The following is a 13317-nucleotide window of genomic DNA, read 5'->3' on the forward strand; positions in this document are numbered from 1 at the left end:
AACTTTTATTGGTTTCTCTATGTCCAGCAAAGGGGCAGGGACCTGGGGTAGAGAAGCCCGGGGCCCAGAAGGAAATGGGGACATGCACTGATCACAGAGGAGCAAGTGGGGGGCTCCAGGAGCAATCCTCCTAGGGCTGGACAGAGGGGCAGGGGTGCAGCACGGGGAAGCCAGGTCCACTTCAGTGACGGGTCATCTGTGAAGAGGACACAAGGGGACAGGAAGGCGTGTGTCCTGTGTAGGCCTGGTGGCTCCCAGCAGCCTGGTCTCTGGGACAGCCTCTGCCCCCACCTCTCACCTTGGCCATGCTCGGGGGGTATCTGGCTTTGAGGGACTCATCATTCAGCAGAGGCCTCACCAGGCAGGAGCGGCGGTGGGAGAAGGTCTCAAAGCTCTTCTTGCCGTGGTAGGAACCCATGCCGCTGTTCCCTGCAGGGAGAGGCCCTCGGGTCACCCCAAGTGGCCTGAGACCCCCCCAGCTCCCACCTGCAACCCTCAGGCATCCCTTCTCTGAGCCTCCTGGGAGACAATAGAGAGTGTTCTGAAGAGTTCAGTTTCGGCGATACCGCTAGATGGCTGTGTGACCTCCGGCCTGTGTCCCCTCTCTCAGGGCCTCCATGAAGCAGGCCTGGCATACCAGGGGGCCTAAAGGAACCTCTAGGATCTCGAGGTCAAACATGCTAGTGGCTACGATGGCAGGAGCCAGAGACCCACAGGGGAGAGCTTGTGGAGGTCTGAGGTCCTCTCCTGAACTCCCAAGCCACGGCTGGGAAGGGGGGACATCTGTAGAGGGACAGGTGGGCAGTGAGCTCAGCCCCAGACTCACCCACACCCCCGTAAGGCAGGGAGTGCACAGAGATGTGGACGATGACGTCATTGGCCGTCACCCCACCGCTTGACGTCTCTGCAATCACCTTCTTAATCACCTGCAACGGCATGCAGCCCGCGCCTCAGTCTTCTTCCTGGGGCGCCCCAGTCCCTCCCCACCCTGTCTGGGTGCATCCCAGAGCCTCAAGGGCCAGGCAGAGCCACACTGTATTCTGAACCCCAGTCGGGGTCTCCCACTCTCCCCACATGTTTTGTACTTTGTGGGAAACAACTGGCTTCAGAGATGAGAAAGGGGCTCAGAGAGGTTCAGCGACTTGCACAAAATCACACAGCAGGGAGCGCTGAATCTGGGATTTGAATCCAGGTCTGTGGACCCCTGGGTCCTGTTCGCACTGGGTCCTGTCGGGAAGCCCAGGATCCTGGCAGGGAGGGGACCCCAGGCCCACCTTGTCGTTTAGAGAGAACACATAGAGTGCCAGGGGTTTCTCGCGTTGGTTGATGAACTGAATGGCCTCCTCCAGGCTGCGCACACACACGATGGGCATCACCGGCCCAAAGATCTCCTCCTGCATCACTGGGGACTGGGGGTCCACGTCTATGAGGATGGTGGGGGCTGAGGCGGGAAGCAAGCGAGAGTCAGCCGCTGCGGAGACCCCCACCCACCCGCCTGGCGAGCCCGGCATCTAGCTTCCTCTTTCCATTCCTGTAGGGGGTGCTGCCGAGGCTCAGGCAGGGCACCTGACAAGGCCTGCCCGGGCTCCATCACAGCAGACCATGGGGAGAACTGCATATAACCAGAAGGGTGGGGGAGGTGTGGGGGGGTGGGCACAGGGTCCACATCGAGAGGGAGCAGGCACTGTGCTCTGCCACCACCTGAGCCCTTCCCGGAGCTCTTCATTCCCCACCAAACTGGGGGCAAAGTTGGGGAGGGCGCGGTGCCCTTACCAAAGGCGAGCATACGCACCTATGTATCGGGTGGCCGCGTCCCCCGTGCCTCCGTAGGCGACTTTCTGGCCCTCCATCAAGCCCATCACCCTCTGGAAATGCCGGGAGTTGATGATCCTTCCGTAGTCACGGGACTTCTTGGCGTCCTCCCCATAGAACTCCTACAGAAAACAGGAGGCAGGCTTCAGGTGAGGATGTGGTACTTCATTATGGCCATCGGCTGAGAGCTGACCTTGGCCTGGGAGCACAGGCCACATCGACAGGTGCACAGCGACACCAAGGGCTACTGGACTGCCATGACATCTGGGGCGCTCCAGACATCCACGGCATGAGACTTGCGGTGAGACAGCATTGTTTGAAAGAAATACATGCACAGTCGTGTGGACAGGGCATTAGGATCAAACGTGTGTGTTCACAGAAAGGAAATGGGAGGGAACATACCAGTAAGTCAGTAGTGATTGTCTTGGGGTGGTGGGTTTCTGGGAGGAGCTTTTTTTTTTTTTTGCTTTACGCTTTATTCTTTTATAATCTTTTCCCAAATTATCTACAATGAGCGTAGATTACTTTTAGGATCAGAAAAAAAAATATCCAGTGTTTTCTAAAGTCTAGACTGCCCCCCCAACACTGCCTTATAGCCCCTCTCTCACTCAGCCCCCGGGGCGGGGTGGGGCACAATCACTCACTTTCAGGGACTTTTTCAGCTTCTCCACAATTTGATTCTGGATGGAGGGGTCACAGAGGATGTAGTCGGGGCCCACACAGGTCTGGCCGCTGTTCATGAATTTCCCCCAGGCGATGCGTCTGTGAAAATTCCAGAGTAGATCGCATTCCGCAAGGCGCAGGAGGTGCCCCCAGACGAGCATCTCAATTCCACCAGCGCAGGATCGAGGTGCGAGGGACTGAGCTCTGCAGGAGAGCTCTCAGGCGGGCAGAAGCCAGAGGCTTCAAGACTCAGAGCAAGACTGTGGTCCGCGTGAGCTGGACCACACCTCACCTGCAGGCGATGTCCAGGTCACAGTCCTTGTCTACATAGCAGGGGTTCTTCCCCCCCAGCTCCAGCGTGACAGGGGTCAGGTGCTTGGCCGCCGCCATCATGATGATCTTCCCCACGGCGGTGTTCCCGGTGTACAGAATATGGTCAAATCTTTCCTTGAGCACCTCTGTGGTCTCGGGAATGCCCCCAGTGATCACCGGATACAGGTCCTTCCATGCGAGGAGAGAGACGAGGCTCAGGAAAGACCACAACCTCTCCTCCCCCCAACCCCAGACAGCCCCCATCAAACAGACCCCCCTCTCCTGACACCGGGACTCCATTCACCTCTATGGGACAGGCCAGCTCTCCTTGCCCCAACCCAAGGCTTAGCCTCTTGCTGGAAAAATGCACAGTTTCTCAAGCCCCAAAGACCCGGAGAGCACCTCACCCTGTCCAGGTACTGAGGGACGATGGTGGCCAGCAGGTTCGCCATGTTCTCACTCAGCTCCGAGGGCTTGGTGACTACCGCATTCCCTGCGGAGCACAGGGAGTCAGAGTCCTACCCTCCCAGGGACCAAGCCTGGAGCCCCATCCGTTCTGGGTCCATCAGACCCCATGAAAGACAGATCCATCAGACCATGACCTGACCCAGGTCTCCATCAGGCCTGAGCTCCCCACCCTCTCTGGCCACACTCAGCAGGGGTGGGACTGTGATCCCTGGTGACTCCCTCCTGAAAGGGGGCCCATGTACCTGCAGCAATGGCGCCCACCATGGGCTGGATGGTGACGGTGAAGGGGTAGTTCCAGGTGCCGATGACGAGGACCACGCCTAGGGGCTCCGAGTGGATGTAACACTCGTCCTGCTGGGTCTGGAGACTCTTCTCCACGGGCTCGTCCGCAGCCCACTCGGGGAGTTTCTTGATCATGTACTCGACCTCTTCCAGGACATAAACCATTTCCTCGTAGTAGGCGTTCCATTCATTCTACAGTGGAGACAGGGCTCCGTGTGAGCTCACGGGCTAGAGATCGAGGGAATCACTGGGGCTTGGCTGTGGTCCTGGCACACTGTTCCCTGGATTTGGAACCCTGAATGAGCTGCCTACCCTCTCCGGATCTCAGCTTCCTGATCTGAAAAATGGGAGTGTGGTCTGGACCTCCCAGGAGGTCAGGGCTGGGTGGGCATGTTGGACACAGCCCGGCATGTTGCAGCCACGGTGATGGGGGATGTTCATGGGGGGCTCCCCAGGCCGGGGGCTGGGGCCAGAGAAGGCACGGGGGTCCGAGCCAAGCTGAGGTCTTGCCACTGGGGTGGTGGACCCACGAGGCACCCTTTCTGCCAGTGTTGGGGGCCCAGGCAGGTTTGGACATGTCAAGTTCCATGACGCCTCCATGGTGCCTCCGAGGCATGGTTCCATGTTGCCTCCGAGGAACTCAGATCTGGGCAGTGATGTGAAGGTCATTACTGGGTGGGGAGAACCCAGTGGAGGTGCGCCCAGGAACGCTTATAGGTTGAAATGAGCCGTGAACCCAGGATGGAGCCCTAAGAAGGCCACCTTGAAGAAAGAGGTCCAGGAAAAAGACAGCCAAAGAGAGGACAAAATCCAGGAGACCCTCAGCAGCAGAGGGAGAGGGAGAAGAGGGTTCAAGGGATCCTCCTGGAGTGGGTGGGGAGGAAGCCACCATGCAGGGGTGAGGAGAGAGGAGGAGAGGACGTCAGAACACACAGCTCTTCAGTGAATTTTGGCTGTGAAAGAGCAAAACAGAAGTTGTGAAGCTTTTGTTTTAAGACAAGGAACTCTTATAAAAATACAGGAGCATGGGACCTATCCCAGGAGGGGGATAAACTCCAGCTAACCCCCTGCTCTTCTCCAAGGCAGAATCGAACTGTGGGATCAAGGCCAGGTGTCTTGGGGGCAGCAAGGTAAAGGCTTTGAGAATTGGCAGGTGTCTGATTTTGCTCAGGGTGAGGGATGGATGGGGAGGGAGGGAGGGGCCCTTTGGGATGCCAAGCTGGGATGTTTTCTTGGGCGGCAGGGTGGACTAGGTGGCCCTACATCGGGCTGAGGGCTGAGGGAATGAGCAGACCAGAAGTTCACGGTGTCTGCCCACAGGCCATGGCAAAAAACGGTGGCCTCATGCTCTGGCTGGGTGGAGAAAGGAAGTGAAGCCAGGAGGAAATGGCAGGCAGATGGGTGAAAGGAGCTGCTGCCCGTGTGCTGAGCTGCAGGGGAATCTGGGATTCGGAATGGGTCAGAAGGAGTGGCCTGAGCGCCCCATCTCAGGGTCTGATGGTTTGAGCCTCACTTTTCCTCCTCTATAAAAGGGTCCTGCCAGGGGCAGCGTGCTTTGAGGACTAGGTGAGGTTCTAGGCAAAGAGCTGGGCACAGACCGCCAGCGCGCAGCAGATGTCCCAAAAGCGAGCAGCGACCTTTCCTGTTGCTGTCCCACGCCTCCGGGGTGTTGGGGGCACGGGGCGCACCTTGTGGAGGTCTGCGGTCAGCGCGCCGACGAGGTCCTTCTCGTGCTCCTTGATCATGCGCCGCAGCGCCTCTAGCTGCTGGATCCGGAACTGCAGCGGGCGGGTCTTGCCCGAGTTGAAGGCGGCTCTGGCCCGCTGCACGACCTCACTCATTTTGCTCATGGTGCCTGGGGGGAGAAAGTACCTTGGACCTGGGGGCTGGGAGCTGGCACCCTCATTGCTCCTGCACCGAGTTAATTTTATAGGAACAACGCTGGGAAAATGGCATGCTTTTGCCTTCTCAGCTCCCTAACCCAGACATCCCAACCTCTGGCCCTCCCATACCCCCTGAGCTGATGACAAATCTGCAGGGAGAGCCAGGGAGCAATGACTCGAGACCCTAATTGCTCGCGGTGAGTTCCGGGCTGTGTGCCGGGGCAGGTCCTTCCTGACATCTCTCAACCTTCACTCCCCCGCTTGGCCCTCTTGCAAAGTTGGAGACCCTGACAGGCAAACATGCCAAGAGCCAGGTGCATCCAGCCCGGCCGGTTTCTGGGTTAGACTGGCCCACACAGGTCGTGATTCCACAGCCAGCTGATTCCAGAAAACCCAGTGTCCGTCTTTAAACCAGAGTGTGCCTGTAACACCTGGGAGACACGGGGTATGGGCCAGCACAGGTCTCAGCTTCTGAGTTGCACACAGAAGTGCGGAGGGAATTCCTGCTAGCCGTGCAAGAAACCATACTGGCAAACTGGGATGGCTCTTCTGGGGGCCCTCTGGCAACCTCTAGCAGAAGCCTTTACAATGTTTTTCTCTATGATACTGCAGGTCCACATTCAGGAGCTCACAGAAATCATAGCATTCCCAAGCATTCATGAATAAAAACAAGGTCACCAAGGTTGTATACAACAGAGGACTACTGGAAACATACTAAATGGCCAGTGGCAATGGAAATGTGGTAGACAGCACTCGTGTAATGGATGACTGTGCAGGATTTAGGGGGGAAGTAGAGCTCTCTTGCTCTCAGAGCCTGATGTGTCCCAGGCACGAGGCACAAGCATGAGATACAAGAAAGAAAGCAGGTTACAGAACAGCAGGAACACGAGGCATGCACCTAGAGGTGTGTGTACACACGCTCACGCGTGTATACGTGTGCTCTTGCACACGCAAGAAAAGACCAGAAGGATAAACCCCAACATGATGATGACAGGTAGAGGTGGAATTAGTAGCGATCTTTGCGCTCATCTTCTATGATGTTTAACTTCTTTTGCAACGAGCTTGCCTTTTTAAAAATGTTTTGTACCTTTTTGAACAGGTAATACGTGCTTAAGGTAGAGAAAGTGAAAAGATACAAAAGGGGCACAAAGAAAAGTCTCCCTTTTCCCTCAGCAATTCCTCACCGTCCCGCCCAGAGATAGCCCAGCATTTTCAGACACTGTGTAACTTCTAATATCAGAAAAAAAAAAGAAAGAAAACCCACAATAAGGCTATTTCTACTTTGCAAAAAATTATATATACCACATAAACTATACAGATATACATATATGTATGTAAATATATGTATATATGGTATATACATTTTTGTAAAATGGAAATGAGAGAGTGTGTGTGTAATACAGTTCAAATTCCAGCCAGTGGTTTCTGATAACTTCCGGGGCGTCCCCTGTCCACGGCGCTGACCCCCACCCCAGGCATTCTGTGCAGAGAGAAGGGGCCCTGCTGGCAGCTGGGCCACCCCAGCTGACCACGACCCCAGCCACACAGCTCTACAGGACGGTCCTGCTTCTGTCCTCGGACTCAGGGGATCAATCCAGGGCAGCAGGCCATCGGCCACCAAGGCTGGGCAGCCCAGGGTAGAAGAGCCCAGATCCAGTACTCAGAACCATGGGGTGTGTGGGAAGGAGCCCTCTCTATGGACAGCATTAATGATGGCATCACCCCTCAGTTATTACAGAGATTAATGGAGCTGGAGAGCATCTAACATTGCACTTGGCGCCCCAAGGGGAGCTGATGAAATTCCTTTCCTCGGATTCCCACCCTTCTCACCTGTGCCGGCTCTGCCCCCAAGGCATCCCCATGGTTGACTCCCCCTCAATCACCCCCTTTGATCCTCACAAAAACTCCATGTTGGTGCCCATAAAGAAGGAACTGTTGGGAGTCCATTTTACAGGTGAGCAAAGTGAGGCCGAAAGACGCTGGATATACCCACCTAGGGAAAAAAAGAGAGAGAGAAAGGGATCGGGAGATGGGATGGGAAGGGGTCGGGGAGAAGATTACCTCTGACACAGCCTTTCCTAGCGTCTTGAGACTCTGGAATGAGCCACCGCTGAGAGGGGATACATTTAAAGACCCTTCTTCCCGCCCACTTGGCCCGGGAGTCCCTGCCCAGGAAGTGTGGGTAACCAGAATGAAAACACTGTTCGAATATGGGTTCGAGCTAACTTCGACTTCCTCTGAGCCCCAGCTTCAGGAATTAGGCCTTGGGTGGTTTATTATTATTATTTTTTTTCTCTTCTGAAATGCAAGAATGCGTCTCTGGAGGCTTGGGTGGGGCTCCCATCCACTCTTCAAAAGGAGCCTCAGTGTTTGCCCTGGGCAAGGGGGCCCTGATTGATTCAGCCTGGCATGGAACTCTCCTAGATTTCCCGAAGTTCAACTGCCAGAGGCTGTTCTCCGGATGTCTCTGTTATGTAAGGTCAGCAGAGGGTGAGGAACGAGTCCCAGTGCGTACGCACGCAGCTCCCCCAGCACTCGCCAATGCATGCACACCTTCTGGAACTCCTTACCTCCCGGCCATGTGCACGGGTGTCAGGGCCCCCCTGAGGGAGCGTCTCCCACCTGGGGCCCTACAGGCTGGGGGCTTCCTCTGTGCAGATCTGCCCTCCTGTCGAAGGGTGGAGACGAGGCCAAGAACCGGGAATGACTGCCTGGAAATCTCCCTCTGTGTGGTCACCCAGGAAACCAGAGATGCTCCGGAGGGAAGGAAGGCATTGGGAAGCCCCTTCCTCTGCTCTTTCCAGATGTTTGCCCCTCTGTGCCACCCAATGGGGAAGGAGGCAGATGTCACTTCCTGTCATTTCTCACACCTGTCCTGCTGTCCCAGTCTCTTGACATCTTCCTACCAGACTTCACCACAATTTCCCACCTGGAGGCTTTTCTCCAGCCAGCATTCGGGCTCCCTTGCTTCCCGTTTTCACTGAGAGGAAAACAGAGGTTCTCCAGTGGGGGGGTCTATAAGCCCCCAGGGATGTGTTCTGGCCCTTCCCCTCCCTCCCTGGGAGGCCCTGCCCTGATATCCCCTTTGGGTCTTCTTCCTCCATTTTATTTCTCTCCGGAGCATTCATTGCCCCCGACATGCTACTCTGCTGATTTCCTGGGCTACCGGTTGCCCTCCAGCTAGAATCTGGTTTGCTCACCACCCTAATCCTCGCATAGAGACTGGGCACATAGTAGCTGCTCAATCAATATTTGCCAAATGACGGAATGAACAGAAAATTCCGGAACAGTACAAAAACTGGAACTGTAGGGGCACCTGGGTGGCTCAATCAGTTAAGCCACTGCCTTGGGCTCAGGTCATGATCCCGGGGTCCTGGGATCGAGTCCCACGTCGGGATCCTTGCTCGGCGGGGAGCCTGCTTCTCTCTCTGCCTCTGCCTGCCACTCTGCCGGCTTGTGCTCTCTCTGTCTCTGATGAATAAATAAAAAAAAAAAAAAACAAAAAACAAAAAACCACCTGGAACTGTAGCAACTGGAACATGCATAAGACATGACAGGGATGGGGATGAGGGCGCCACAGGAGGGAGACGGTGTCTGTGCTGAGTGAGGGGTATTCACGCAAGGAATAGTGGGAGGGTTTGGAACAGCAAAAGCAGAGGCACAGAGGCCATGAACAAGGTCATGAATCCCCTGCAGTTAATCATAAGCTGAGATGGGCACGCTGTTGCCAGCAGGAAGCAAGGCTGAGGCTCCAGGGGCCAGGGGCTCATGGACAGCCTGGAGGCCGGGCAGGCTGTGGATTTGGGTGGGCATGAAGGAACTTATCATAGCATATCATAATCAGAACTCGTTTCTCTAGAATGCCTCTGAATAGGGTACAGTCTTGATGAGGTCTGGACCGGACGCTGTGGCTTGCAGGAATGCAAGTAGGGACAGGACCCCAACCCAGACTGGTAGAACGAAAAACCTTCCAGAATAGCAGGAGGAAACACAGGGAGGATCTGGTGCCTGGGGCTGGGGGAGAATGGAACTCAGTGGTGGGTGGAAGGTGGGGGCGTGGTCTGAGATGGAAAGTGACCGGCTGGGTACGCAGGTCCCTTGGGCCAGCTGGAACCCTCCTCCTTGCTTTCCTGGTGGTGGCACCTGATGAACTTTGCAGATGACCCCTTGCCAGTGAGATGGTTAACCGGGGTGCTCTGTTGCAGTCTAACCACGTGAAACGGGGCCCCCCACACTCTCCTGGGGACTGGATACTGAGTGGAGGGCAGGCTGCAAGGTCCAAGGCCACTGGAGTGGAGTCATCATGACCACAGTCCCTGAAGACACAGCCCACCTGTCTGCTCCCCAGTTTCCTAGCTGCCCCGCCCCCAACCCCACCGAGGTCTGATAGTCACGCTATTTAGTCTCTAAATATCACTCTGTTTAGCCTCGTTTTCCCCATCTGAAGAATAAGGTGGAAAGAAATGGGGAGATGAGCCCCCCCAGGCCCCCCATTTTCTGGGCCTTGGGTCTGCCTGTCTTCCTGGAGACTCCTCTGCAGGCTTTGTGGCTTTAAGCCACCTTCATCCCTCTCATTTCCTCCTTTGTCTTTGAGCATGAAGTTGACCTCCCCGAGGAGAGCCATGGAAACAAAATGGAAAAAGCAAGGGCAGGCAGCAATGCCAAACACTGCCCAGCGCGCCCGGAAAGTTTAGTGCAAACACTGGGCACTGCCGCTCTCGTTAGAAGGAGCAGCCTTCATCCGAGTCACAGAGCAAGGAGACTTGAATCTTGTTCAAATCCACGGAAGACAAAATCTTTAGGTTCTTGTTGGTGAAGAGTTGCAGTTCTGGCATAAGCTTGACTTGTCCCAGACGGCGTCATGGATGCATGATTTTTAGGGGTTTTTTGTTTGTTTGTTGCTTTATTTATTTATTTATTTTGTTTTTTAAGTTTTGTTTTTTAAGTTTATTTATTTTTGTTTTTTAAGTTTTTTAAGTTTTTAAGTTTTACTCCATCCCAGTGCCAGATGGTCACACGCTCTCTCCGGAGCCAAAGCCACCTGCCTGCTCTCCTGAGTCCCTGCTCACCTCTCTATGGTACCTTCTCCAAATGCCGACAGAGGGACCCTTGGGCAATAAAGACCTGAACATCTCTCTGCCCCCTTACATCCTTCAGGGGCTTTTGACTGCTCTGAGGAGAAATGCCTTCTGTGGCCTTTGAGACCTGCACGGTCTGACTCCTGGTTGCCTTCCCAGCTTCATTTCATACCATGTTCCAAAATATTCACTGGATTCCGGTCCACTGGCAGTCCTAGAATGGGCCAGGCGATTGCCCACCTCAGGGCCTTTGCACATGCTAAGTCTCACTCCCTGGAACACTTCCTCCTCCATTGTGCACCAGCTTGACTCTCACCCATGTTTAGACCTTAGCTTCTCCGACCCACCCTCATCCCCAGATAATTCTTCACTCCTTGTCCTCTCCCCTCCGGCTGCCTCCTCTGCCCAGACTCACAATACCATGAAAGCCATGATCTCAGCTTTTGTTCAATACCATGTCCCCATTGTGTGGCATATAGGAAGATCTCAGAGACTAATGGAAACAGGCCAATGTACCAAACCATCCCAAATTAGCAGAGGAGGCTGGGCAAAGTCCACGCAAAGACGGAGAGAAATTATCAATCATTCTTCAAGATGATTTTCAGCAAACTCACCTAAACCTAGCAAAACATTTTTGGACAAATGAAAAAAATTGGATGGGAAATTTACTTTGTTTAGTGGGAGGTGCATAAAAAAATTACTTTGCTTAAATTTCAAGGAACATGTAGGTTAGAGTAGCTGTTGGAGAGAAAAACCACTTTCTTTTTATAAGAAGATGGGAAATAATTTGGCGGTGAGTGTGAGGGGTTGTTATGTCTCTCCTTTCTGTTAGAGAGGGAAGGGGGAGAGAGGTGTGGACACTTGGGGTCTGTGGGAATACTTCATGCACAGACCGTAGGGAAAACAGTCCTGGCTTTGTTTCTGAGCTGGGGCAGCCAGGGACAGACAGCCTGGGAGCCCCAACGGGGTCTCAACAAGCAGCTGAGGTCACGGGCAGGATGAGAACACACTGTCCCAAAGGGGTTCTTATCCTTAGCGGTACCAAGGCTGTGCACCCATGTATCAGAGACGTATGTTAACAGAGGTAGAAAAACCTCTTGGGTTTGGAACCTTGAAATAAAACCTGACAAGATCCAGAGGGGCCCCCCAGAAGCTTGAAACCGCAAGCTGAACACATAAATCCATGCACGATGCCTCTCGTGAAGGGACAGAGCCTGGGAGCCTCGGAGGGAAACTTCAGGGACAGTTGACTTGGCCATTATAATTGCTTTTGTAAACTGACCAAGTGTCATGTCTGATCACCACACATTGTCCACATGGGCAGAACCCACCGTTAGGCTGACTCCCCTGGTGAACAGTATCTCCCTGTGAATATGAAGCAGTAGGCTCTTGAGTTATCTCTTTGGGCTCAGGTAATGTCTACCTTGCCCTGGCCGGGGGATCCAGCTCTCATCCCACTGACACAAATGCCACCTCCCAGGAACCCATCTCATGACCCCAGGCCTTAACATCACCTTCTTTTTTAAAAGATTTTATTTATTTATTTGACAGAGATCACAAGTAGGCAGAGAAGCAGGCAGAGAGAGAGGAGGAAGCATACTCCCTGCTGAGCAGAGAGCCCGATGCAGGGCTCCATCCCAGAACTCTGGGATCATGACCTGAGCTGAAGGCAGAGGCTTTAACCCACCGAGCCACCCAGGTGCCCCTAATATCACCTTCTTAAAAAGTACAAGACTAAGTCCGTGATTCTCCAAATATGGCCCCTGGACCAAAAGCTTCAGCGTCTTGCGTTTTCACAAGGATGCCAAGACAATTCTATGGAAAAAAAAAAAAAAAGACATCTTTCTAACAAAGGGTGCTGGGATGACTGGATATCCACATGCAAAAGAATGAAATTGAACCCTTACTTCATACCATATGCAAAAATTAACTCTGAATGGATCATCAACCTAAATGTAAGGGCTACAAATATAAAACTTCTACAAGAAAACATAGGAGAAAATCTTCACGTTCTTGGTGAGGCCATGAGTTCTTAGATACAACACTGAGAGCACAAATGATCAAAGGGGGGACAAAACGATATCTGGATTACATCAAAATTAAAAACTTGTATGTTGTAAGTTATACCATCAAGAAAGCAAAGGGAAAACCCACAGAATGGGGGAATATATTTGCAAATCATATTATCTCATAAGGGACTTACATCAGAATATATAAAGAACTATTACAACTCAGTAATAAAAAAACAAAGAATGCAATTTAAAAATGGGTGAAGGGTTTGAACAGTCATTTCTCCAAAAAGGCTAAACAAATAACCAGGAAACACATGAAAAGATGCTTGCCATTGTTTGTCATTACGGATATGTGAATAAAAGTACAATGAAATACCACTTTATATGCACTAGGTTGTTTTTTTTTCCCCCCCAAAACAGACGATAGCAAACTGGTGTAGCCACTGTGGAAAACAGTATGGAGATTCCTCCAAAAGTTAAAAATAGAACTATCCTACTAACCAGCAATTGCACTACTAGGTACTTACCCAAGGAATTTAAAAATATGGATTCAAAGGGACGCATTCACCTTATGTTTATAGAAGCATTATCTACAATAGCCAAAGTATGGATGCAGCCCAAGGGTCCATTTACCGAAGATGTGGTCTGTGTACACGATGGAATATTACTCAGCCATCAAAAAGAATAAAATTTTGCCATTCGCCATGACACGGATGGAGCTAAAGAGTATTATGCGAGGCAAAATAAGTCAGTCAGTGAGAGACAAATACCACGTGATTTCACTCATGTGTGGATTTTAAGAAATGA

At 52.9% G+C, this 13317-nt stretch overlaps 1 protein-coding gene across 3 annotated transcripts; it reads right to left on the reverse strand.

The window, feature by feature from the left end:
- Positions 1 to 7613, reverse strand: ALDH3A1 (aldehyde dehydrogenase 3 family member A1). 3 transcript variants are annotated; one of them, XM_047707901.1, is made up of 11 exons: positions 7482 to 7613; positions 5226 to 5392; positions 3498 to 3729; positions 3195 to 3280; positions 2768 to 2976; positions 2457 to 2574; positions 1793 to 1934; positions 1275 to 1441; positions 827 to 926; positions 299 to 429; positions 1 to 196 (listed from the first exon to the last, which is right to left on the reverse strand). In XM_047707901.1, the coding sequence occupies exons 2-11, from the start codon at positions 5385 to 5387 to the stop codon at positions 182 to 184; spliced, it is 1362 nt and encodes a 453-aa protein (XP_047563857.1). In that variant the 5' UTR covers positions 5388 to 5392; positions 7482 to 7613; the 3' UTR covers positions 1 to 181. The 3 variants fall into 3 exon arrangements, with proteins under 3 accessions (XP_047563857.1, XP_047563859.1, XP_047563858.1); XM_047707903.1 differs by lacking the exon at positions 7482 to 7613 and adding an exon at positions 7251 to 7328; XM_047707902.1 differs by lacking the exon at positions 7482 to 7613 and adding an exon at positions 5550 to 5647.
- Positions 7614 to 13317: the final 5704 nt, after the last annotated feature.

Source organism: Lutra lutra, chromosome 16 (assembly GCF_902655055.1).
Source record: "Lutra lutra chromosome 16, mLutLut1.2, whole genome shotgun sequence".
Taxonomy (NCBI): Eukaryota; Metazoa; Chordata; class Mammalia; order Carnivora; family Mustelidae; genus Lutra; species Lutra lutra.